Source organism: Zonotrichia leucophrys, chromosome 23 (assembly GCF_028769735.1).
Source record: "Zonotrichia leucophrys gambelii isolate GWCS_2022_RI chromosome 23, RI_Zleu_2.0, whole genome shotgun sequence".
NCBI classification, from domain to species: Eukaryota; Metazoa; Chordata; class Aves; order Passeriformes; family Passerellidae; genus Zonotrichia; species Zonotrichia leucophrys.
Genome location: NC_088192.1, coordinates 3,192,170 through 3,216,422, shown reverse-complemented (window position 1 = coordinate 3,216,422; position 24,253 = coordinate 3,192,170). Strand labels below are relative to the sequence as shown.

Here is a 24,253-nt window from a genome sequence, read left to right as displayed (position 1 = left end):
CCTTCTGGGTTGATTCTTGAGAAGCAAAAAGTTGTTTCCCATAGTGGTAGGAAGTCATGGGAACATTCTGCTCCTGTGCCTTTCCTAAAGTCTGTCCCACTTGGGTGCCTGCCTGGCTGTTCCCTCTTTCTCCTGCCAGCATTTCAAACTTTATCTTGAGGGAAGGGAGTGAGTACCCTTTGCAGTTGTCAGAGGGTGGAAGATGATACAGCTTGGGGCATCCAGCTGTCCTGAGGCCACTGAGGAAGAGCAGCATGCCAGATTTGCCCTGCATGGATTCCAAAGAATCCATACTTCTGTTTAAGTGAGCCCATTAGTAAGTAACCAAATAAAGGAAGACAGCTCATGTCTGTAACACCAACAAATTGTGTCTGATTCCTTGGTACATACAGCTCAGATGTTAATCAAACAATTGATTTACATTCTGTGAGCAAAGGGAGCTGAGATATGGTGAGAGGAAATGATTTGCCCAAGGCTGAAACAAAAACCTTGCAGAGAAGCCCTGAGTGCCTTCCCTGCTGCTCCTGGCTTGGCTGGGTGTTCAGTGTGGGCAGCACAGCTTTATTTTCACAACCAACATTTAGTGTTTTCTAAAGCCCAGCCCATTTCCTGACAAGGATGTTGCCCACCATGATCTGGAGTGTTTTCCCAGTTCCTGTTTCCTGGACTGAATGCCAACAGCATGGTCTAAAAGTATATTGAGTATATTTCCTCCAATATGAGCTTTTAATCACTCCTCTAATGAGCAGTAGTGGTGGGAAATCCAGCTCCAAAGCAATTTCTGAGGCAAAGATGGTAAATTGCTCCATTTTAAATATTTAGCAGATGTTCTCAAAATAGAGTTAGCTAAAACAAAAAGTGCTACACACATGGACTTCACATGGTGGAGGGTAAATTGTCAGGAGTATGGCCTGGCAGGCTGGGAACTGGGATGGGGCTAGGTAAAAGGAATTTTCTGATGAAAGAAAGGAAATTGTTCCTGCCACTCTGATTATTTTCAATCAAGTGGCTCATCCTGTGTGGATGTGAGCAGAGTTTGTGCCCTCCAGCTCCTCTCCCTGCCCAGCAGCATCTCCTGGGGCAGGCATGCAGGGAGCTCTGTGTGTCAGCTCACCTTGCTTTGGGGAGTGATTCCAAAATAAATTTCCTCTTGCTGTAACAATTCAGTTATTACATAAAAATGCCACTGCAATCCTCCTGCTTCATGTTGGCCAACTGCATGGATTCAGGAAATCACAGCCAGAGTGAATGAACCCCAGTTTGTGGTCCCTGTCTTCAGGCTCTGTCTTATCCCACCTTTCTGTTCTTTTAGCTCCACTCATTGCAAGTTTGAACCTGGATCTTCTCTTATATTTGTCACATCAACAGCCTTGGTACTTAAATGCTGTAGCTAAATCTGGTGTTACCTGGTGTTCAGCTGGGGTAGAAATGTCTGCTCTGGAGGAAGAACATGGAGAAACTTCAGGAAAGGGAAGGGGAAGCTGTAAAAATTCCTGCTTCTAAAAACAAACCAGGGATTTTCCAGCCTCCCTCACTGTGGAGGAGCAACTTAAAAGTGCCATTCAGTGTTCAAACTCAGACAACTTCTTCCTTTCCAGGTGCACACAGGAACATCTGCACCAGAATCCTCAGTGCTGGCTACGTTCTCCAGCCCTGTGGCTCTGGACTTGACAGCTCCAGGGAAGACGGAGCAGCCTGGGCAGCCTGGTGATGCCCACGCTCAGCTGCCCACAGCCAGCCCCGTGCCAGTGAAAAGCACAGCAAAGGCACAGGCAGACACTTCTGTGCCCAGTGGAGTGCCCACAAATGGCAGTGTAAGCACAGCCCAGAGCAGCACTGCTGCTGCCCCCAGCACTGCTGCCACCACGCCAGGTGAGGACTTGGGGGGCTCCAGCAAATGGCACCTGCTCAGGCTTTTTCCAGCCACAGCAGTGTGGAAAAATATATATAGATATATTATAAATAAATATAATAATAATTATTGTTATTATTATTATTATTAATAGTAATAATAATAATAAAAAATATTATTATACATATATATGTAAATATATGGTGTCAAGGTACCATAATTATCTATATCTATATCTCTATATCTTTATCTTCATCTTCATATCTATCTTATTTATATATATATATATAATAAATATAGATAGATTAAAATATATGGATATATTATAAATATATCTGTAAATATATGGTATCAAGGTACCATAATTATCTATCTATCTATCTATCTATCTATCTATCTATCTATCTATCTATCTTTTATATATACAAATATAAAGATATAGATAATTATATATAATATTTATAAATACATGTATAAATATCTATATATATGTATATATATGTACAGGTATATATTATATATAGATATACAGAGATTATATTATATATAATATTTATAAATATATGTATAATTATATATAAATATCTATATATCTTGTATAATTATATATAAATATATTATATATATAGATATATATGTGTATATATATGTGTATATATATACACATATATATATACACACACATATATATATACACATATATAGGTATATAAAGTATAATATATATAATATATATAAAATATGTATAAAAATATAAAATTATCTATATATCTATATATGTATGTGTATCTATCTATATCTATCCATCTATAAATCTATATCTCTATGTCTCTATATATATTATATATAGATATAGATTATATTACATATGTATAATATATATTAAAATATGTATAAAAATATATAAAAATATATAGATAGTTATGGTAGCTTGGAGAAAGTACTGAGGCATCTGTGTCAGCACATGTGCTGTTGGATCCCAGTAATTCCTTAGGGTCTGGAATGGGACTTGAGCATCATAAATCTGCATGTGACCATTGCATGTGAGGACAGCTGGGAATTAATGAGGATATCTCAGTTCCCAAAGTGAAGGCTGAGATGTGATGCAGGGCAGAGTCCTGGGAAGTGTTTTTCCAGTAGCCTTGGCACAGTGCTATCCATCAAATCGAGCAGAAACCTTAATGTGTGCTCAAAAAAGGGTGGGAGTGATTCTTTCCTGTCCCTGAGGTGTCACTGCACAGTCCAGCCGTGGAGAGCAGTGTGCTTGGCTGTTAGCCCTGCTGGCTCTGCAGATGCTGATGTTTCTGTTCACACTGCTATTTCCTAAAAGAGACTGTTGGAAGTGCACGAGGGCCAAGATGCCCTTTGGCAGCTCTGTTCCCTCAGGCAGGCTGGCAGCTCTCCCTGGAGGGGTGGCCGTGCCCAGGGAATGGCGTGTACTGCTCGTGTGCTGTCTCAGAATTCACTTCAGCCACTGCCTGAAACATTCACTGCTGAATTTCTTTTGAATTTAGGGTGCCTTTCCCTTACAAGGGAACAAATGGAAAGTGTAAGGCAAGCACTGCATCCTTAGAAGGTTTTGGCAGGAAGCTCATTGGCTGCTTGTGCTGACAAGTTAATTTATTTTTATTATTTTTTAAGGGCTTACCCCACCTAAAACTGGAAAATATGCTTTAAACAACTTCATTGGTTTGTGTAGGAAGACTAACATAGCCAAGGCCTCCTGGCTTTACTAACCAATGATGATTTAAAGAGTAGTTTTTCCAAGGTTTTTAATCCGTTTGTCTGTTTTTCGTTTTTATTATTTCCTAATGAGATCTGATTGCTTTTTGCCTTGGAACTCTCTGAAGGTGAAAGATTGATGAGTATTTGAGAGGGGAAAGATTGATGGAGTATTTGAGAGGGAAAAAAAAAAGGTGGTTAATTCCACTAGCTATTAAAACTGGAAGATAGATAAATAATAGATAATGAAAGTGGGAAAATAGCAGAATGTCTAAGGTCCTTTTTTCCCCATTTTTTAAATTTGGATTTTTTTGTGCATACCTCTGAAACATTGTCTTTGACAGGGTCAAACTAAAGAATTAATATTTTCTATGCATAATTCCCAGGTCCAATAATAAAAAGACAAATATAAAGCAAATGGGAAGGGAAGAGAGAGATGAGGAGGCCAAGAGGTGTTTTTAAGAAATGTGTTGAACTTTCTGGTTATCTTAATTCTAATAAAAAGCAGAAAAAATATGTTCCTGGCTATAGTTTTCAAGGTTACCCTGTAGTTTTTAAAAGGAAGCTGTCAGTTTATTTGAAATGGAATGGCAAGAAAATTCTTGAGTGGGAGTGGAAAAGAAAATACAAATAAAAGGACCAAGTTTGTATCTTGAGCTTCCATACCCAGTGTGGCAGCTATGCAAGTTAAAAAAAAATCTCTTAGCCCTCAAGCAATTTTTCAAAAACGAAATTCTGTGGATTCTTTATATATTTGTGAAGCTCAGGAATTGCAGTTTGGAAGTAGCAGTGTTTGTCTTGCTGTGCCATGAGCCTGCAGCTGAGTTCTCTGCCAAAAAGCTGTCAAATAAAACCCTTCCCATCCTGCTGGACCTGGGTGAGGAGGTTTCAGCACAAAGAAGGAGGAGACTGAGTCATTTTGGGCTTGTCCAAAAATTGTAAACCCCCATTAGAGCTTTTACATTGACAAGGAGAGCAAAACCTGAAATGAGAGCAGGATATTTACAAAATACATCATTTGTAGCTGGGGTTTATTCCATAAAATGAAACCAAGGTGGTTTTTTTCCCCCTGTTCCTCTCCAATTCTGTGTTTGTCCCTTTCAGCTATGAAGGAGCTGGTGGTTTCTGCTGGAGACAGCGTTAAAGTGACCCTGCCAAAGAATGAAGTTCAGCTGAATGCATTTGTGCTTCCTGAACCACCACCTGGTAAAGCTGCCCTGGGAATTCTGCTAAGGGCTGGGGATGTGGAAAGGCAAACAGTCATTATGTGTGGCATGTAATAAGGGCAGTCTTGAAAATGTCTTTTGTCAGAGAGCACTTTCCTGTGGAAAATTTTCATACTCAGCTATTGCCTTGTGCTGCCTCTCAGAGAAAACAGTGAGGCACAAAAATATGGAAAGTGCTGCAAAACCAGTGGATTTGGGAGATTGTGGGGAGAGATGGCACATTCTCAGGATGGTGTGTGACAAAAAATTGGACTTTTAGCATCTATTCTTTATATTTGGTGATAGGAACTGAGCTGTATTAGCAAGTGATCAAAATCTGAATTGGGGTATTTGCCTGCTGAGGCAAATATACACTCCTCATTTCATCATGCAAATTGTTGGCAGGTATTTTTAAAATTCTTCTCCTAACTCTGTCCACTGTGGCAGTGGGAGCTGTAGAGGCAGGTGTATTCCATGTTGTGGGCAGCAGGGATTGATTCATTCCTGTTCAAAAATTGGCATTCCTCTGTCTGCAGGATCTGAGGATGTGATAAGGCTTTTCTCTCTTATTATCCTGGAGCTGTGATTGTTCTAAAGCTCTTTATTGCCTTGGAGGCTGAAAGATGGGTTTTGATTCCAGAGTAAATGAGTTTAGAAGCACAGATGTCTCTTTTCCTGGGTATATTCCCAAAAAGCCACAGCCCAAGCTGTCTCATTTCTCCACAGTGCAGCAGAATGTGCCTTGTAAATGTTTAATACCTTTGCAGTTCTTTAGCATGGCAGAAAGACAGGCTTTGAAAACAAACATCTGGACCTTTTCTTTTTGTTTTAGGAACCACATATTCCTATGAGTGGGAGCTGATTACTCATCCAAAAGACTACAGTGGAGTAATGGCAGAGAAACACTCCCAGACCCTGAAGCTGTCTAAGGTAAAGCTTTGGCTACTTCATATCCTGTGTTAAATGCCAAGTGGAGAGGATGGGGACCCCAGCAGCCAGGAAAGACCTGTGTGGGGTTTCAGGATGAAGAAGATGGGGATCCCAGCAGCCAGGAAAGACTTGTGTGGGATTTCAGGATGAAGAAGATGGGGATCCCAGCAGCCAGGAAAGACTTGTGTGGGGTTTCAGGATGAAGAAGATGGGGATCCCAGCAGCCAGGAAAGACCTGTGTGGGGTTTCAGGATGAAGAAGATGGGGACCCCAGCAGCCAGGAAAGACCTGTGTGGGGTTTCAGGATGAAGAAGATGGGGACCCCAGCAGCCAGGAAAGACCTGTGTGGCGTTTCAGGATGAATAGGAAATTGCATGATGGGCAGGCAGCCAACACTGGGCTGCAAGCCCTCTTCTGAGGCACTTAGAGAAAGGAGATTGATCTGGCACGAGGGAAGGAAGAAATTGATTTCAGGAGGTACAAGCTGCCTACAAGCAGTGTGACAAGGCACACAAATGGCACAATTTAACAGTAACAAGGGGAGGGAATATTCCTGGAGCAGTTTGATAGTCTGAGCCTTGTACTGCCCACTGGAAGAGGGTCTTGCTGCTCCCATTAACCAGAGCCCTGCAATATCTCATGGCATGTCCTGGCTGCTGCTCTTAGACAAGCTCTGACAGGGAAAGGGTTGCCAGGTCTTGTACATGGGGATTCTTAACAAGGAAATGGCTCTAAGTACTGTGAATATACAGTTCTGTGTTTGAGACATTCCTTTGAGCAGCCTGGATTCTACTGCACTCAGAAAAAAAATCTACAGGCTGTAGTAAGGATATCATGCAGAGCTAAACCTTTGGAAAGGAGTGTGCAGGTCGCTGTCAGGGTTTCAGCCTTTTGGGTGTCAAGATTGTTATCCAGCATCTGGTCCCTCATCCTCTCATTTTGGCTCAATAGTGGATGGTGAAGAGGTGACTGCCTGGCTCATGTCACCTGGAAGGAAAAGAAGAAATATTTGCATTTATAAAAACACACAATAAGAGATTTTCTTCTTGCATGCAGCTTTTTTCACCTCAAATGCAATCTGCTAGCTCAGATTCCTGTGGCCAGACAACCTGAACTAATCTCTGTTATCTCTCCTGTTAGCCTTTTGTTGCTTTAAAATAAAGCTTGACTGACAATCCTGTGGCAGAGAGAAATACAAGTCTTTGATTTCTGCATAACCATTGTAAACTAAAATACCTGTAATGCCATTTTGGCCTGGAAACCCTCCTTTGCTGTGTATGCAGAGGCTGAAGCACAATTGCCTGGGTGCTCCTGTGCCAAAGCACAGGAACTTGACCTTCCAATAGATCCTGACAAGGTGCCACCAACCTGTAGGTAAATAATCCTTTGTGTTTGTTTCCAGCTTACTGTTGGCCTGTACGAGTTCAAAGTCGTTGTGGATGGGGAGAACGCTCATGGAGAGGGATATGTGAATGTAACAGTGAATCCAAGTGAGTGCTGGGGTTGGATTTTCCTTGATTTCACCCATCTCTGACAAACCAAGGCAGCTGTACCATGGGTTAGATTGTTTGGTTTGGTGTGGGGATAGTTCATTGTGCTGTGAACTTGCAGCATGTAATATATACATCATTTAATATATACATATATATGTGTGTGTGTATATATATGTGTGTGTATATATATATACATATATATGTGTGTGTATATATATATATACATATATATATGTGTGTGTGTATATATATGTGTGTGTATATATATATATACATATATATATGTGTGTATATATATACACATATATATATATGTGCATATATTAAATAATTTCCTGAGATTGGAAGCTATTGCTAACACACTGCTATTTTTGCTCTACTGTATCAAGCCAACCACTTTGATAAAAGAGCTCTAATCCTGATAGGGAAGTGCTCAGCAAACACCTCACCCTGAAAGGCCACTGCTTCCATAAAAACTAGCTGCAGTCTGACAAAAAGCTTCTAGCAGCAGGAGTAAAAACTGAAGAGAAGCCAGAGCTTTGAAACTCCTTTGGAGGTTCCTTTCTTTTCTGTCCATAAGGAATATCATTCCCAACCACAGGCAGGTTAAGTCAAATCTCATTCCCTATTGTAAGGCTTGGTTTGCTGATGAGCTGGTGGAGATGCAGCATTTTGTGCTGCCTCACTTTTTATGTGGCCTGTGTAAAGAGACAACACAGGTGTCAATAAAACCCCTTCATTTTGCAGTCTTCAGCAAGACTTCTTGTACAAGCTTTGTGGGTAAAGAATCCTCTTGCACTCCCTAAATTAGCAGGAGTGTGTGGCTGCTCTTCTGGGTGCTGTGGCTGCTCATTTCCTTATAAGCAGTGACTTTGCAGCTGGCAGCCTGCACCAAAATCCTTCACTTTTCAGAGCAGCAGCCACACTGTGGCAAGAAGCTGTAGGTGCTTGACCTGATGCAGTGCAGCCTTCACCCCCACACTGTTTGCATCCCCTTTTTGGTAACATTGATTCCCCAAGCTGGTGTAGAACGTGCTGGAAGCACAAATCACTGTTGCTGATAGTTTTGCAGTTTTTTGGCCAGGATTTTCTGCCTGTGGTGAGATGGTAACAGCTGGGTTGTTGTTGCAGAGCCCCGGGTGAATCAGCCTCCTGTTGCCATCGTGTCCCCACCGTTCCAGGAAATCTCCCTGCCGACCATTTCCACTCTCATCGATGGCAGCAGTGAGTACCTGCAGGTTTTAGTGCAGCATCCAGCAGGGGGCTTTGTGTTTGCTCCTGGGCTGGCCTTTTGCATAAAGTTTCAGAGAAACAGTGACACTGAAAAGAATTAGCCTCTCTGGCCAGGAGAGCAGAACACACACAGCAGCACCTCTCCATGTTCCTTTTGAAGGGCACTGGCCTGAGCCAATCTCCTAAAAAAGGAAAAGATCTGGAGGTTGCTGCTCAGAATCAAAAAATAATTACTGTCAATCAAAATTACTGGGCTCTTGGCTAAACTTCAAATGTGTAAGTTAGTGACACGCCACCTTTAGTGATCCTGGCCTGCACTAGAGCTTTTCAGGAGTTCCTTTATACAAATTCAGGTTGTCTTAGCCCCATCTAGCATTGATTTGTTACAGTTTGGGTATCTGAGCATAACAGAGAGTCTGGGCTTCAACCAAAAATACCTTTGCCCACTAAACCCAGGGCAGAAGTGGGGACTGACCATTGGAATCTGTGAAGCAGCATTTTCCAACTCCTTGTGTGTGTGTGTGTTTTCCTCCATTACTGAAACAGAAAGCACTGATGATGATAAAATTATCAGCTACCACTGGGAAGAGCTGAAGGGTCCCCTGAGGGAGGAGAAGGTTTCCAGTGACACTCCCATACTGACACTGACCAACCTGGTACCTGGGAATTACACTTTCAGGTAGGTCACACCTGGCAGAGTGAAATATATGAGATTCCTGAAGTGTTAATTTGGTTTAGAAAAACCCAACACAAAACATGGATTTTTTCCATTCCAACATCCGTTTTGTGATGTTCCTTTTCTCCACTCCTACACTTTCAAGTAGTTTTGTAGCTTTGCACTTCAGGAGAGATAAGCTGTCCAGCTACTTCTTATTCTTGACTTGTAGCCCTGGTTAAGATGATGGCTGGTCTGTCAGTGCTACAAAATGTCCCTTGAAATGTCAAATCTAAATTCTTTGGGTAAAGGCTTAGGAAGAAATGCAGTCTTGAAATCCAGTTTTTAAATGCAATGTGTTTGTGTCAGATAAGTGAATGAGTTCTAATGGGTTGGTGCACAACCTTGGCAATAGGTGGGAGCTGATTTTAATTCTGTATTTGTCCTGTGTTTTGGTGTGATGTCCATCACTGCATTAGCAGATCTATTTAAAGTAAAACAACCTGGAATACCTCTTAATGAACACTGCTTTCTTGTTAGGCAGTTGGCATGAACTAATCAGATCCATGTTCAGATCTAGATTTAGCAGAAAGCAGTTGTGTTTGTGGTACCAGCCTACCTGAGGAGATGTGCTGTGTCATTCCACTTGTGGGTTAGTAATGCACTTCTGTGTTTCACCTTGGAAATGGTTGTTAGATTTCAAGTGAGAGATGGATGTGACTGTTGAATTCCTTGCATCACTTGGAGGCTGATAATTGGACATTTGGGGGAAGTTTCTATTCAGAAAAGGCTGTCACCATTCAGCTCTGGTCACCATCACTTCTTATTTCCCTCTTCAGTCTAACAGTTGTGGACTCAGATGGTGCCAGCAACTCCACCACTGCCAACCTGACTGTGAAGAAGGCAGTGGATTATCCTCCAGTGGCCAATGCTGGCCCAAACCAGGTGATCACCCTGCCCCAGAACTCCATCACTCTCTATGGCAACCAGAGCACGGACGACCACAGCATCGTCAGCTACGAGTGGCTGCTGAGCCCCAACAGCAAAGGGAAGGTGATGGAGATGCAGGTCAGTGTCTCCTGTGTTCCACCTGGATTGCTCACTAGCTGGGATTTTATCTATAATCAAACCAGTTTGAATGGACTGTTAGGAAATTCAGTCTTTTAGAATCCTACAGAGCAAATATGTGATATAAGTATGTGCTTAAAGTGAAGCTGGTGGTGGTTTAGTGGCTGAGCTGGTGCACCAGCATCACCACTGGCATCCTGTTCCTTTCTTGGGCAATGCAGTTTTAAATCCACCAGAGAGGTGGGAACTTTTGAGCTGAATCTTGGACTCTAACTTTGCTGATACTGACCAGACCCTCCTAAAAAATAAATGTTGGAACTTGTTTCTGTCTCATGATTTTTCTTTTGAAGATTATTACTGTCAAATTTGTAAAATAAGAAAGTCCATGAATCATGTTCACAATGTGTGGGATTTGCACATGGCTCCCCAGAGATTTTGCTGGAGTTGGGAACTACAGAATCCCTAAAGGTCTGCTTGTATGGCATTGCTCTTATTATGTCCCACAACAGTGTCCTTGTAGTGTGCATAAATTTAGCTGCAAGAGCTTTGCTGAAGTGGCACAGACTCCTGCTCCCACAGCAGGAGTTGGTGATAACCCCCTGGAATGTGCTGGTAATGGTTACTTTAGAATCAGAGTCTTCTGGTCCACCCTCATCTGCATGAGGATTGTTTTTAATCCATGAAAATCTTTTCTCTCAGGGTGTGAGGACACCAGTCTTGCAGCTCTCTGCAATGCAGGAAGGTGATTACACCTACCAGCTGATAGTGACTGATTCTGCTGGCCACCAGTCCACTGCAGAGGTCACTGTGATAGTCCAGCCAGGTAAGCTGCCTTTACCTGCTCTTGCTGCTCCTCTTCCAGGGGTTGGAGGTGAGCTGCAATCTGTCAGCAACCTCTTATGGTGACTTTCAGAAAAGCTGATCTGATTTAGGAACATTCTGGGCTGGTATATTGCTGATAAATGAGCAAAAGAAAGCTTGTAGGAATATTGCCTTTGTGGGCCATTCTCTTATTTTGCACAGTGTAACCTAATTGATATTTTCCTACATTAAAGGCAGGATTGTATTTGCAAAGAGCTGTGTCTGCCCACAGTGCTGGGTCCTGGGACAGGGCCAGGAAAAGTGGAGCAGTACTGAGAGAATGAGAGCAAAAATCAGAACTCCTAGTTTTCAGTCTCATTTTATTGCACATGTGTGAATGAAATGCTCACTGGAATTCCTCACTGCTTTCAACCTCACTTTATCTGAGTACAGGGTAGTGAACAAGGGATGTACTGGGGATCATGCAGAAAATCTTATTGGTGGTGTTTTAAGCTTCACCTTTATGGTGTGTGTTTGAGAAATCCTGCATTCTTTTCCAGAGAACAACAAGCCCCCAAAGGCAGATGCTGGTCCAGATAAAGAATTGACTCTTCCTGTGGACAGCACCACTCTAGATGGCAGCAAGAGCTCGGATGACCAGAAGATTGTCTTCTATCTTTGGGAAAAAACTCGGTGTGTATCACCTTCCATGTTCTTGTGTATCCAAATCTTTCATTTAAAACACTCTCACACTTCCCTTGTGTTCAGTCATGGTCACGTGGGGCCTGCCAAGTTTTACCTGAATAAGACAAGGATTTATGTTTGATTGAAAAGAAGTGGAGTTTTCTTTGAGCATGAGAAATAGCTTTGCCTTCATCTCTAGGCCTGAGCATGGTGTGGCTCAGCTGTGTTTCCATTCACAGCTTGGGTCTCATGGAGAGCCTGACTCTTGTAATCAACAACAGCAGGGCCTCCTAACTCGATGCTTTTGCAGTTGGTTTAAAGGAGGCAGAGTTCTCTTCAACTGTAAATTCCCTGAAATGCTTTAGGGAATTCAGGAAAAAGCCTATGAGCAACTTGCAGTAGCTTTTTCTGTTTGCTAATGCAATGTCTGTGCAAAGCCCTAGAAATGAAGGACTGTTCTTGCTTTGCACCTTTTTTTTTCAAAATTGGTTCATTGTGCAGTTCACAAGCCAAGTTGTTGAAAGTACAACTATTTGTAAACATCACTTAAGTGCTGTTATCAGTGTTCCTCTGGTTTAAAATTAACCAAAACATTTACCTGCCAGAAATTATGCTTTTTGTTCTGGATCCTGCACTTATTGTTTAGATTATCTTGCTGTAACTGGAGAACACAATTTTGATTTTTATAATGGATTATTATTCCCAGGCTCCTGCTTGGAGCGAAGCTGCCTCCAGTGCTCTGTGCAAAGTTTAAACTTCTCAAAACCCCTGAAAAAGGTCCAAAACTAACCAAACTCTTTGTGTCTTGGTTAGGGGTCCAGATGGTGTGAAGCTGGAGAATGCCAACAGCAGCATTGCCACTGTCACAGGCCTCCAGGTTGGGACATATGAGTTCACTCTGACAGTGAAAGATGAGAGGAACCTGCAGAGCCAAAGCTCCGTCAACGTCATCGTCAAGGAAGGTACATCCAGCCACAAGAGCTGCTCAGTCACTGGTTATCTCTGAGTCCAGCAAAACCTGTGTTCAGAGACACGACAAAAGTAAGGAATGGAGGGAGACAATGTGGAGTGGCCTTGAGATTTGCCCTATTCTGGAGGAATGGTATTTTCAATTTAATCCTGCAGTATTTCCCTTCTCTTCCCTAGGGTTAGACTGGGATTTCTGGAGTACACTGGATTAATTTTTGATTAGGCATTACAAGATCTTTCTCCAAGTGTTTTCTCTCTGTTTATTTAGAGATAAACAAGCCGCCCATTGCAAAGATTGCTGGTAATGTTGTCATCACCTTGCCCACAAACACGGCAGAGCTGGATGGATCCAAGTCCTCTGATGATAAAGGGATTGTCAGCTACTTGTGGACCCGGGATGAGGGGAGCCCTGCAGCTGGGGTGAGCTTTCTTTTGTAAAGGATCACAAAATTCAGTGCAAAGTAGTGTTGACAGCTCCTGAGGAAATACAGAGCTCCTTGTTGGGCTGTTACTCTGTCATATCCTGAAATATGACAATACATGGTGCTACTTTGATCCTTTGTTTTCTCATACTTACTTTGTTCTGCCTTCCAGGAAGTCTTAAATAATTCAGACCATCATCCTGTCCTCCTCCTGTCCAATCTGGTAGAAGGGACCTACACATTTCACCTCAGAGTAACAGATGCCAAAGGAGAGAGTGATGTGGAAAGGACCACGGTGGAGGTCAAACCTGGTGAGTCTGGGTTTTGTGCTGTACCACATTTGCCTGCAGCCCTCTAGATACAGCACACTGGGATTAAAATGTGTCACCTAGTCTAGTTAAGAACTGTAAACATCAAAAGTTTTGAGGGATGTGGTTGTGTTTTCCTGTGGTTTTTGAGGGCTGACTCTCACTGCTTCTGTTACCTTGGGTCCCTTCCCACAGTGCTGCTCTGTAGTTCTGTGTTCAAATCAGAAACATCCTGGAGAGATAGCTGAAAACCTGCCTTGTGCCCAGGCTGCTAAATAGAAACTCTTAAAGATCTCTGTACAATCTACATTCTGTCTAGATCCTAGGAAAAATAACCTGGTGGAGATAATCCTGGATGTGAACGTGAGCCAGCTGACGGAGCGGCAGAAGGGGATGTTCATCCGGCAGATTGGGGTCCTGCTGGGGGTCCTGGACTCAGACATCACCGTGCAAAAGATCCAGCCCTACACTGAGCAAAGGTGGGATTCATCTGGGAGGGTACACAGCAAGGAATTGCTGGAGGGTTTGGAAAATCAAAGCCTCTTGGAAAGCAGATTGGAACATGCAGAGTTGTTGCTTAACGTTGATATTCCTGCTCAGATCAGAGTTGTCAAGCAGGTCTTGGGTATCTTTCCCCTCTGGAGATGGTGCATTGCCCTTGAAAACTGCTGCTGCTGATGTATTTTCACCTCAAACCTGTAAAATAAGAACAAATCTGATTTGTTTTTTGAAAATTGTGGAGATTGTGTGAAGGGATGTTCTGCAGCTGGAGAAGTAACAGAGCTTGGTGCAGGAGTTTGCTGAAACACTTAAAACACACCAGAGTGTGTAACAATCCCCCTCACCTTCCTGCCAAATTGATAGCTCATACAATCACAGACTGGATTGGGTAGAAAGGACCTTAAGGATCATCCAGTTCCAACCACACAGCCCCAGGCAGGGACATTTTCCACTAATTCTGCAGTAGCTTTATTGCCCACACCACTGCTTCAACTTAATGTATAAAAAGTGTTGAAAGCCAATGTAATTTCTGTTTGAGGAGATAGAAAAGCCTAATTTTGATTGCTAATTGGCTTACAGAAAACTGCATTTATCCTAAACACATGGAAATTGGCTGCTGAGCAGGGCTGTAGGTCAGGGTGGTATTGCCTACCTGGAGAGTGGCAACAAGCCATGAGTGGAAATCTGTTGAAATAAGTGCAATATTGCACTTAGTTTTTATTAAAAGGGGAGTAATTTTAAAGTACCTAAAGCACTGAAGAAGATTTAAGGGACATGCTTAAAGTCCTGCAGCAAGTCAGCAATAAATCTGCTGTTACTTTACACCTAGCTGAGTGCTGTGATGTATCAATTCCTTTGTGTCCACCTGGCCTGCTGTAGCAGGAAAATCAGAATTCATTGTCCATGCAAACCTAGAGAGCTGAGAACAGAGGAGCCAGCACTTTCTGTTGTAACTGTAGCTCTCTGTCTCTGCCATGAGCAAGCCAGTCGCCCCTGAGGAAGGCAAGTAAGGGATTCTTGTCATTAATGCTTCATCTTTTGATGTGTTCAAGCAGACAAAAGAGTGGGAAGTGTTAAAAAGGAGCAGAGATGGTTTCCTGACAGATGGCTTTAAGATCCCATTTTTGCTTCCACTGTCAAAGTAACTTGTGCTGTTAAAAAAGAGCTTTTTCCTCTGGCTGTTGGTTTGTTCTTTTTCACATACTCTGAGGGTTTCACTGAAATGCCATTGACTCATGAGCTCACTAGTGATAATAAATCCCAAACATTCATGCATCCTTTTGTGAGTCTAAAGGATCCACAGGGCTCTGCAAGGTGAGCAAGCCATGAGGAACAAGTTCTTCTGTCATAAAGTTAATGCAGTAAAGCTGCAGAATACAGAATCCTTCACACCTGGGTTGGTTTTGGGCTACAGCACTTGGTGCATTCAAACTCAACTCTGCAAAAGACTGTAAATTTCTATTTTCTGGTGCTGGAGCTCTGTGCTGAGCATGTAAATGGACCCCAAAGTTTCAGAGTAGTAAAATCTCAGAATCCCACAGCGAGGAAGGAAGGAGAGTATGAAAACAGCAAGACCTTAAAGTTTGGGGATTTGATGCTTAGCATGAACATGCAAAGATCTCCTCGATGTGCAAATTCATGAACAATGGAGCCCTAGCTTGGAAAATATGAATGGATCAGGTATCCTGAAGGGTTTTCTACTGTAGAACCAGGTCTACCATTACTGCTTTCAAACAGAGCCAGCAGTCTGGTCTTCAAATAAATTTGGGATTCTGAGTAAGTCCCTCTAATGACAGACTGGAGAGTGTGGCTCTCCACCTGATGTTTGGAGAAGCAGCAGATAATTAGTAATTTTTTCCTCTCTTCCAGCACAAAGATGGTGTTCTTTGTGCAGAACCAGCCTCCCCACCAGATATTCAAAGGACGAGAGGTGGCCTGGACGCTGAAGAACGAGCTGAGGAAACAACAGTCAGACTTCCTCATCTTCCGGGCCCTGGAGATTAACACAGTCAGTAAGTGAGAGTCTCTTGGGACAGACTGAACATCTTTTACCTTCTTTTCAGCTGCCTGACAGAAATAAGGGTGCTGAAAACACCCCCATGCCCACACACACTCACTGCAGGAGCTTTCATGTTAATAAATGGGAAACAGAAAATTAAGTGTATTAGACTATTCACTAATCACTTATTTACCAATTAATTCCATCCATTCACTATTCAGCTTCTTATAAATAATTACTTGCAGTGTTGCTGTGAAGATAAGAGTTCACAAAACCAAAAGCAGATTGATACTTATGAAACTAAAATACAGTATTAATGGACTATAGCCACTGAAATCAGTGTCATCCTGAAAACAATAAACTGCACATCTTGGTAGCTGTGAACCCACTCGTTTCCTGTGCAGCACAAACATCAGTCTGCAAGAAATGTTCCCCTTCTATCATTATTTTACATCTTTACATTAGCACTGCTTTTCTTTTATGAGATCCATCCTGTGAGGATCATTTGCTGATCAGTTAGAGATTTGAAACTAGAATTGTGTAAAGTAATTATTTTCATTACTTCCTGATTTTACCATTTTGTGGCCTTCAGAAGCCATTTTTCAGTTCTGTTTGGTGCCTCCAAAGGATCTGTTTGTTTCTTGTCTGTCTCACAGTCGGGGTTTGAATTGGAAAATCAAAACTTTGTTTAAAAACATTTACTTGACTAATATACAAATTCCATAACTTGTATATCAAAATGAGGATTTATTAGGCAAAATATATGTTGCTGGTGAAGTGGGATGTTTCAGTTTGGCAGGAAGCCCAGGTGCTTACTCTGCACTTCTCACCTCTCGTGATTACTGAGCTATGAATGAGCTGCAGAGGGGCCACATTCAAATCAGAGCCTGCAGGAAGGGTTGGCTGGATTGAACTATTTTCTCCCATTTTTACCTCACCTGTGAGTCATTTAGTTCACCTTGCTGGTTTTGGCCCCCAGCCTGTCAGCTGAACTGCTCCGAGCACGGGCGCTGTGACTCCTTCACCAAGCGCTGCGTGTGTGACCCCTTCTGGATGGAGAATTTCCTCAGGGTGCAGATGGGGGACGGCGAGAGCAACTGCGGTGAGTGACCCCCCTGGGTGGCACCTTGGCACAGAAACCCCTGTGTGGAACCCCGGCTGGGCACGTGCCAGGCATCCCCATTGCTCTGATGAGATGCTGACACCAGCACACAGACCTTTGTCTCACCTCTGGGCAGATGTTTGACAGGGGAGTGAGTTCCCTTCACACCCTCCCAGGTGGACACTCACTAAAACTTGAGTCTATTCTGGGTGTGTAAATCACAACTCTCTTCTGTCATCTCCTGATGAGATGCTGACACCAGCACACAGACCTTTGTCTCACCTCTGGGCAGATGTTTGACAGGGGAATGAGTTTTCTTCACACCCTCACAGTGGACACTCACTAAGAGTTGAGTCCATTCTGGTGTGTAAATCACAACTCTCTTCTGTCATCTCCTGATGAGATGCTGACACCAGCACACAGACCTTTGTCTCACCTCTGGGCAGATGTTTGACAGGGGAATGAGTTTTCTTCACACCCTCACAGTGGACTCTCACTAAGAGTTGAGTCCATTCTGGGTGTATAAATCACAGCTCTCTTCTGTCACCTCTGTGCTGCCACAGGAGAGCAAATTTTATCAACCAGCACACAGTGAGCACTGCCCAGCCAATCCACACATTGGATCTTGAGCTTCCCAAGGGATCTGGTGGTGCTGCCAGTGGGGAATGCCAGCCTCTAATTCTGCAAAGAGGCAGGCCTTGCCTTTTCTTTCCCAAAACCAGTCCCCTAAAATGCGCACTGTCAGTTGTATGAGGTGCCAAAACGTGTTTATCTCTGGGGTTTTGCTTGCAGAGTGGAGTGTGCTGTATGTGATCATTGCATCTTTTGTCATCGTGGTTGCCTTTGGAATCTTGTCGTGGATGGTGATCTGCTGCTGCAAGAGGTGGGACTGAGACCAAACCCTGCTGTATCCAGGTTTCACAGCCAAGTGTCTGCAGTAGGAGGTTAAAGATTCAATCCCATTGTCCCAGCAGGTCATCTGCTGAGCCTTGGGATCCTGGGTTTTAAGTGTTTCAAGTTAAATGTTAAAGTTCCAGAACTCTGGGTTATGTTAAGAAGAAAATTTGGATTAGCCTATAAATGTGCAACTGAGCAACATTTTAACGTTTCACTTTGTAATATGAGCATAATCCTAAATAGCGAGTGCTTTAGCTTTGAAGATCAGAGTTGTTTTTCTTCTGGCTCTTTTAGAAATGGACTGTTCCTTAATTCCTTTTTCTCCCCTTTAGACGGAAAGGAAAATCCAAAAGAAAAAGCAAATACAAGATTTTGGATGCAACGGATCAGGAAAGCCTGGAGTTAAAACCAAATCCCAAAGCAGGTAAAACATGAGAGGGAAGAGCTCAGCACTTCCAGAGTGCTGACTGAGGATTGTTCCTTAGTGGACTTAACAGTGAAACAAATGTGATGTAGGGACTGACAGAGGGGTCTCAGAAGATCTGAGAGCTTGTCTCAGATCTGTATATGGGGTATTTAGTAAAGTCATCTAACTTTTAGGTTTGGAAATTGGGGCTGAAACTGGCCTGGTCCTGATGTCTCCATTTGGTACCTCAGAAGTAGGAAGGGGATGCATTGAACTATGCAGAACAGTCTGACTCAGGAAGCCCAAAATTGGGTCTTGACTGTAACTTGTTCTGCTCTGAAGCTTCCCCCTGGATTCTGGTAGTTCCCTTCTTGCCAATATGCAATTCTTTGGTCATTCTGTACTGTAAAGCAGGAATTCAGTGGCACTAAACATTACACTGAACTGATCAACACCTGAGAACAACCTCAAAATACTTGTGTACTGGAGAGATGGAGGTTTATTTCTGCTCTGCCACTCACCCACCACAAACAACTGGTTCATCAACTTATTTATTCTTGCTCCTGTGCTTATCAGGCTGTGAAAATTTCGCATTTTAGCTCATCCTCTAGTTTTCCAATAAGCAGGTGCATTTCAGAGGGAGCTCCACGAATTCCTCAGTGCTCCATGTGGCTGCAGGTCCACTGGCCCATTCCAGAAGGGCAGGATTTGTCCTCAGTGTTCTTAGCCAGCATTGCTGACCTGAGAGTGCTTGGCAGTGCTTTGCAAAGATCAGGGGGTTATTTCAGGCTGGAGTGTTTTTATCTGATACATGAACCATGGGCACCTGCTGACTGACCAGGAAAAGAGGGAAGTGTTGGGAAGGGTGTGCCAAGTACAGCCCTGCTGAAAGCCAGGGAGCTCTGCAGCTGCTGAGTGTGTGTTTCATGTCAGAGTGTGTCCTGGTTTTGTTTAGGGAAGGGGATGTGTTAACTGTGCATGGAAAAGAGTCCCTGATCCTTGTTTGTGAGCAGGAAATGACTGCTCATGCTGGTGTTATCCCATTTAATGGTGTTCCAGCAAAGTGAGCAGTGCCCAAGAGCAGCATGGAGGGCATTGCAGTGACAGACTGATCAGCTGTTCCTCTGAGCACCAGGCTGTCCCACTGCTCAAACACGGATACCCTTGCAGGAAACCAGGGTGTGTTTCCCTCCCTCAGCACCCAACTCTGCTTTAATCTGACCATCTGTCACCTCAGAGCCCACTGTGCAATCAGTGTGCTAAATGTGCCTCACCATTTGCTCTCTGGTAACTGAACTCGTCTTGCTGCTGACTGAAGTCTTTTTCCCTGCTAGATATGTCCAGGGAGCTTTCTGCTAACAGAGGAAATGTTGCATTTCTCCATTAAGGAAAAGCTAAATTTAAATATTTCCTCTGTTGACAATATCAGTAAATGTCTCTCTCCTGTCCTTGTGCATTAATCTAAATTCATCCTGCTAATTTATCTCTCTTCTCTTGCAGAGAGGAGAGTAGGGAGAGGGCAGTGAGATGGCAGAGATCTCCCTCACACACCTGCATATTCTCTTACTCCAGTTGTGAGCCCTCCAAGCGTTTTCTAGGCAATGCCCCGAGCAAGGTCAGGGAGACAGAGCTCCCCCATGTACTCACATTCCCTTCTGGTCACATCATTGCCTTCCTGGCTGCTTGTTGTGCTTTGTGCTGTCTTGGAGTGTTGTTGTGACCCCTGACATGCCAGAGTGTCTGAGACAGGATCACTTTGGCTTCAGCATCCCAGGGAATAAGAGGCACACAGAGGAAAGTCAGGTTCTGCTGCCTCTTAGACGTGATGAGAAAAGGAGACTTAGAGGGGATGGAGCAAAGTGAGGTCCTCACTGGTGTTAAAAGCTTTTCTAACCTGGGAATGTTTCCCCTTCAAGGTGGCAGACAGAAAGCCCAAGTCCTCAACACGAGCCTGATGCACTCAGAGTCGGAGCTGGACAGTGATGAAGCCATCTTCACATGGCCTGACCGGGAGAAAGGGAAACTGCTGCGCAGCCAGAACGGCTCCCTGCGCAACGGGCAGCTGAGCCTCAAAGCCAAGAGCCAGAGGGAGGAGATCCTATAGCCCCCCTTGGGCAGCCTTGGCTGGAGCTCAGCAGGGAAGGTCAAATCCCATCCCTGTCCTAGCAGGGCCTTTGGAGGCCACTTTGACCAGGACAACGCTGCTAACTTGTTTCACAGAAAAATAACTTTGGTTTTGTGGGTTTCTTTTCATTCGGTTAAAACTGGTTGTACTTGAATTTGAACTTCAAGGGAAATCAAAGGGAGGAGAAGGCAACTGTGAGCCCCAGGAGAAGAGTCAGGAAAGGATGGAGCTGGCATCTGGAGAGGGCAGGACAGAACCACTTGGAGCAACCGTGAATGTGCAGGACCTCCCTAAGCCACCTCAGACTGCACTGGAGGGAGCACCTGTGGACTTCCAGCTCACTTGCCTTGGAGCTCCTTGGAGAAGGAAAGTCAAGGACTTGAGCTGTGCTCTGAGCTCCCTTCAGGCTCCCATAGCCTACCACAGGCTAGTTATGCTGTCCAACGACTTTCTTCTCCTTTACTCCCACCTTCCCTAATGGTTTGAGCACTATTTTAATGTAGATTGTCCTTTCACATGCACTTGGCTGCTGTTGGAGTGTAGAGGAGGGGGAATGTAAACACTCTGGCAGTTTGCAGGTAGGAGAGGGGTTTGTGGCTGTTCCCAATCACTGTCAGGCTGCTCTCCTGGGGAGTGTTGGGACTTGGTGCCTGTTGATGTGTGAAAAGCTGACCTGTGGTTACTGCCCAGGCTGGGAGACCCCCTCCTGCAGCAAAGTCCTGCTTGGTACCAGAGCTGGGGACCCACACCCACCTTTGGTACCTCTGTCCAATGTCTGGCTTCATTCCAAAGCTGTGACATATTCTGTGGCCCCAGCACCTTCTGTTGGTCACCAGGCCGTCCATGAGGCTGGACATAACCATATCTCAGTTATGGAACACTATGTACTGTGGTTTTTTGGTTTGGGTTTTTTTTTTTTTTCCCTTAAAATTTGCACATCCCAGGTGATGGGGATTGGTCTGTGCAGTCCCCAGCTGGCTGCTCCCTCAGGCTGGCAGCTCACTGGCCCTGTGCTGGTGTGGCTGCAGAGCCCTGTGTGCTCCTATTGCCATGTTAAGAGCACACTGATGTCCTTTTGTGGTGGAAAAGGGAACTCTGGGTGCCCAGGGGTGGTGGGCAGTGCCAGCAGCACGTGGCACAGCGTGTCACTGTGTCCCTGAGCCCAGGGGCAGCAGGGGGTTCCTTTCCCATTGCCACTCCTTTATCTCACTGTGCTGCTGTCGTGAGTTGCACCCTGTCCTCGGGCAGAGCTCAGCCTCGTGCTGGCATGGAGGATGCCACTGCTTCTCTGGGGATGGGTGGGCAGTTCATTGCCTTTCTTTGTGTTTAATTTAAAAACTGGAAACTGGTTTCATTGGCATTTTTTTTTCCTTCTTATTGAGCTATGAAAGCCAAAAGGCTTAAAGTTCCTCAGTTGTATTTATATTGCTGCACTACTGATTTGTGTTGAGCTAGATGAAGATTAAACACTATTGAACGTGAGGGGGTGTTCCCTCACTGAATGTAGTCGTGGCTGCTGCTGAGTTTATTTTTTGGGCAATCAGCTGTTGCTCAGGCCAGCTCTGGAGCCTGCAGCTCTCCCAGTGCTGAGGCTGTGGCATTTGCTGGCGTCACAGGGGCCACCCTGTGCCTGGGCTGTCTGGCACACAGCTGGGGCTTGGCTCAGGCTTCCCCTCCCTGGAGGCTCCTGCACCCTCCAAACCCACCCAGGACCACACACAGGCAGGGCTGACCCTGGGAGGCTCCTCAGAGGGCACAGCCCAGCGCTGGCTGTCCCATGGCCCCACACTTAACTCTTGGGTGACACCGACCTCTGTGTGCGCCTTCATTTGGGTGTAAGTGAGCAAACTGTGGGAACAGGAGGCTTTGGAGCTGCAGGGATTGACCAGGTGTGGCCCTGAGGCTGCAGCTGGGAGCACTTTGTGCTGGGAGAGGGGAACTGTTGGGCTCTGCTGAGTTCTGGGCATTGGGGATTGTGCTTTTTGAGCCCCTCTCTCCTGCCCATCCCAGGGAGGGCTCAGGCACTGCAGGGGTCAGTGCCCTTCTCAACAGACCCAGGGTGGGCTTTCAGTGAGCCTGGCTGCTTGTTACAGGAGAGGGAATTGCAATCCCTGTTACCTCCAACACCTTTGTTCAGCTGTTCCCTTCACCCCTGTGTTTCACTGTGGGGTCACAGCCCTTCAGGTGGGGGGGCTGTACTGAGGGGCTGCTCCCCAACCCAACCCAAGTTTGGGCTTTGGGGGAGGTTTTGGCCTCCCCTCCATGCCCAGCAGCTCCAAGTCACTTGCCATCTCTGAGTGCAGCTTTGTGACAGCACAGCACAGCTCACATTAGATTCCTGGCTCCCATTGGTATTCCCTGGCTGTGCAGCCTCTTCCCCCTCCACGTGTTAACCCTCAGTGCCACCAAACCTTCAGGAATGGGGACAGGCTCTGCACCCCAGCTTTGGGGGGCACAAGGACGTGTGGGGCTGACAGAGGTGAGGAGACCCCACATGCTGAAGGTGGGAACAGGCCCGAGGTAGGAGCAGGGTGGGCTGTGTGCTGCAGTGCCCTCCCCAGGTGTGTGCCCAGAGCCTCCCTGGGCTTTTGGGATCCCTTTCCCTGCTCTCCTGCTCTCCCAGTGCCACTGATGTTGCTGCTGGTTTGTTACCCGAGCGCCGTGAGCGTGCCCTTGCTCAGGAAGGTTTCTGCATTGCTATGCTGTATGATTTCACAATTAGACACTGGCTACAAGTTGCCCACGTGTGGAAGTTAAAGGCTGAGACATCTGTCAGATGAACCAGCCCCTTCACTCAGTTTTATTTCCTTTAACACATTCAAGCACTAGTGAAGATATTTGAGGCACATTCTATAGATTTTAAATAGTTTGCTCTTAAATCTTTTCCACATCCTGCTGCATAGCTGGGGGTGCCCAGCCTGTGTGCACTTTGGTTAATGATGTTTGGTGATTCCAGTGTTACTTGGGTCAAGACTAAAAGTCTTTTTTTTTAAACAAAATGCTTCTTGCAGATGGGAAGATGTTTCTTGCAAATGGGAAGATGTTTTCCTCTTTGTCCAGTTTCAGCTGTGGGACAGTTCTCACCTAAGGCTTCATTTCACAGGAAAGCAAAGCAGCAGCTGCCCCACACCTGGATGGCAGCACCTCCTCATGCAGCAGAGGAACATTTATTAGTTAGTGGAGTCCTTGAAGGAGGTGACTGTGGCCACCCAGCTCTTGGTGGGGCTGCCTGTGTAGGGAACACAGTTTAGCACATGGCAGCCAGGAGGGACTGATGGCACTCGGACACAGATTTTTTGGAGATTCACCTTCAGGGTTGTCCTTCTGTCCATGGGGTGGGCTGGAGCCTCTGAGTTCACTTCCCTCAATGTCACCTAAGGACAGAGGAAGCCGGATCTGCTGAGCTCCCCGGCTTGGCTCTGCTTGGTGGGTGGGGAGAACTTACAGCAGCTCCAGAACAGGAGACTGGGGCTTCTCACTGCCCTGAGGGCAAAGAGCTGCTCCTGCCTCCAGCAGATTTTGGTCTCTGTCACATCCCCATGAGGGGATCAGCGCCTGGCTGGAGCCTCAGAGCATCCTCAGTCTGTGAAATTGGTTTTGTTGCTGGAATTTCACAGCTCAAGAAACTGAGGCAGCTGTGGCCAAGGCAGCAGTGAGGGCTCTCCCACCGTGGCTGTCCCGGTGTTTTGGTGGCTCAGCAGCCGGGGAAGCCCCGCAGTCCCTCGGGTGCCGGGATTTGGCCGAGGCCAGGCGCCTGTCGGGCTGTGACAGAGCCGCAGAGGTCGGGGCTGCAACCGCAGCTGCACCACTTGTGCCTCCCTAAGCAGCACCGTGGCTACAAAGAGTTAAAAAAAAACCCAAAAAGCTCTTTCCGGAGCCAG

The 24,253-nt window shown here is 45.1% G+C and overlaps 1 protein-coding gene across 1 annotated transcript in view; it reads left to right on the top strand.

The window, feature by feature from the left end:
- Positions 1-21,878, top strand: part of KIAA0319L (KIAA0319 like) — a 31,173-nt gene extending 9,295 nt beyond the window's left edge. The window contains exons 4-21 of the mRNA XM_064731340.1: positions 1,599-1,872; positions 4,679-4,780; positions 5,612-5,709; positions 7,112-7,199; positions 8,334-8,426; positions 8,982-9,114; positions 9,930-10,158; positions 10,858-10,981; positions 11,520-11,652; positions 12,457-12,605; positions 12,881-13,032; positions 13,207-13,345; positions 13,662-13,821; positions 15,713-15,855; positions 16,822-16,944; positions 17,737-17,827; positions 18,174-18,265; positions 20,164-21,878. Of these exons, the coding sequence (XP_064587410.1) occupies positions 1,599-1,872; positions 4,679-4,780; positions 5,612-5,709; positions 7,112-7,199; positions 8,334-8,426; positions 8,982-9,114; positions 9,930-10,158; positions 10,858-10,981; positions 11,520-11,652; positions 12,457-12,605; positions 12,881-13,032; positions 13,207-13,345; positions 13,662-13,821; positions 15,713-15,855; positions 16,822-16,944; positions 17,737-17,827; positions 18,174-18,265; positions 20,164-20,351 (2,511 nt within the window). The 3' untranslated portion in view covers positions 20,352-21,878. The remainder of the gene's footprint in view (positions 1-1,598; positions 1,873-4,678; positions 4,781-5,611; positions 5,710-7,111; positions 7,200-8,333; positions 8,427-8,981; positions 9,115-9,929; positions 10,159-10,857; positions 10,982-11,519; positions 11,653-12,456; positions 12,606-12,880; positions 13,033-13,206; positions 13,346-13,661; positions 13,822-15,712; positions 15,856-16,821; positions 16,945-17,736; positions 17,828-18,173; positions 18,266-20,163) is intronic.
- The last annotated feature ends 2,375 nt before the right edge of the window (positions 21,879-24,253 follow it).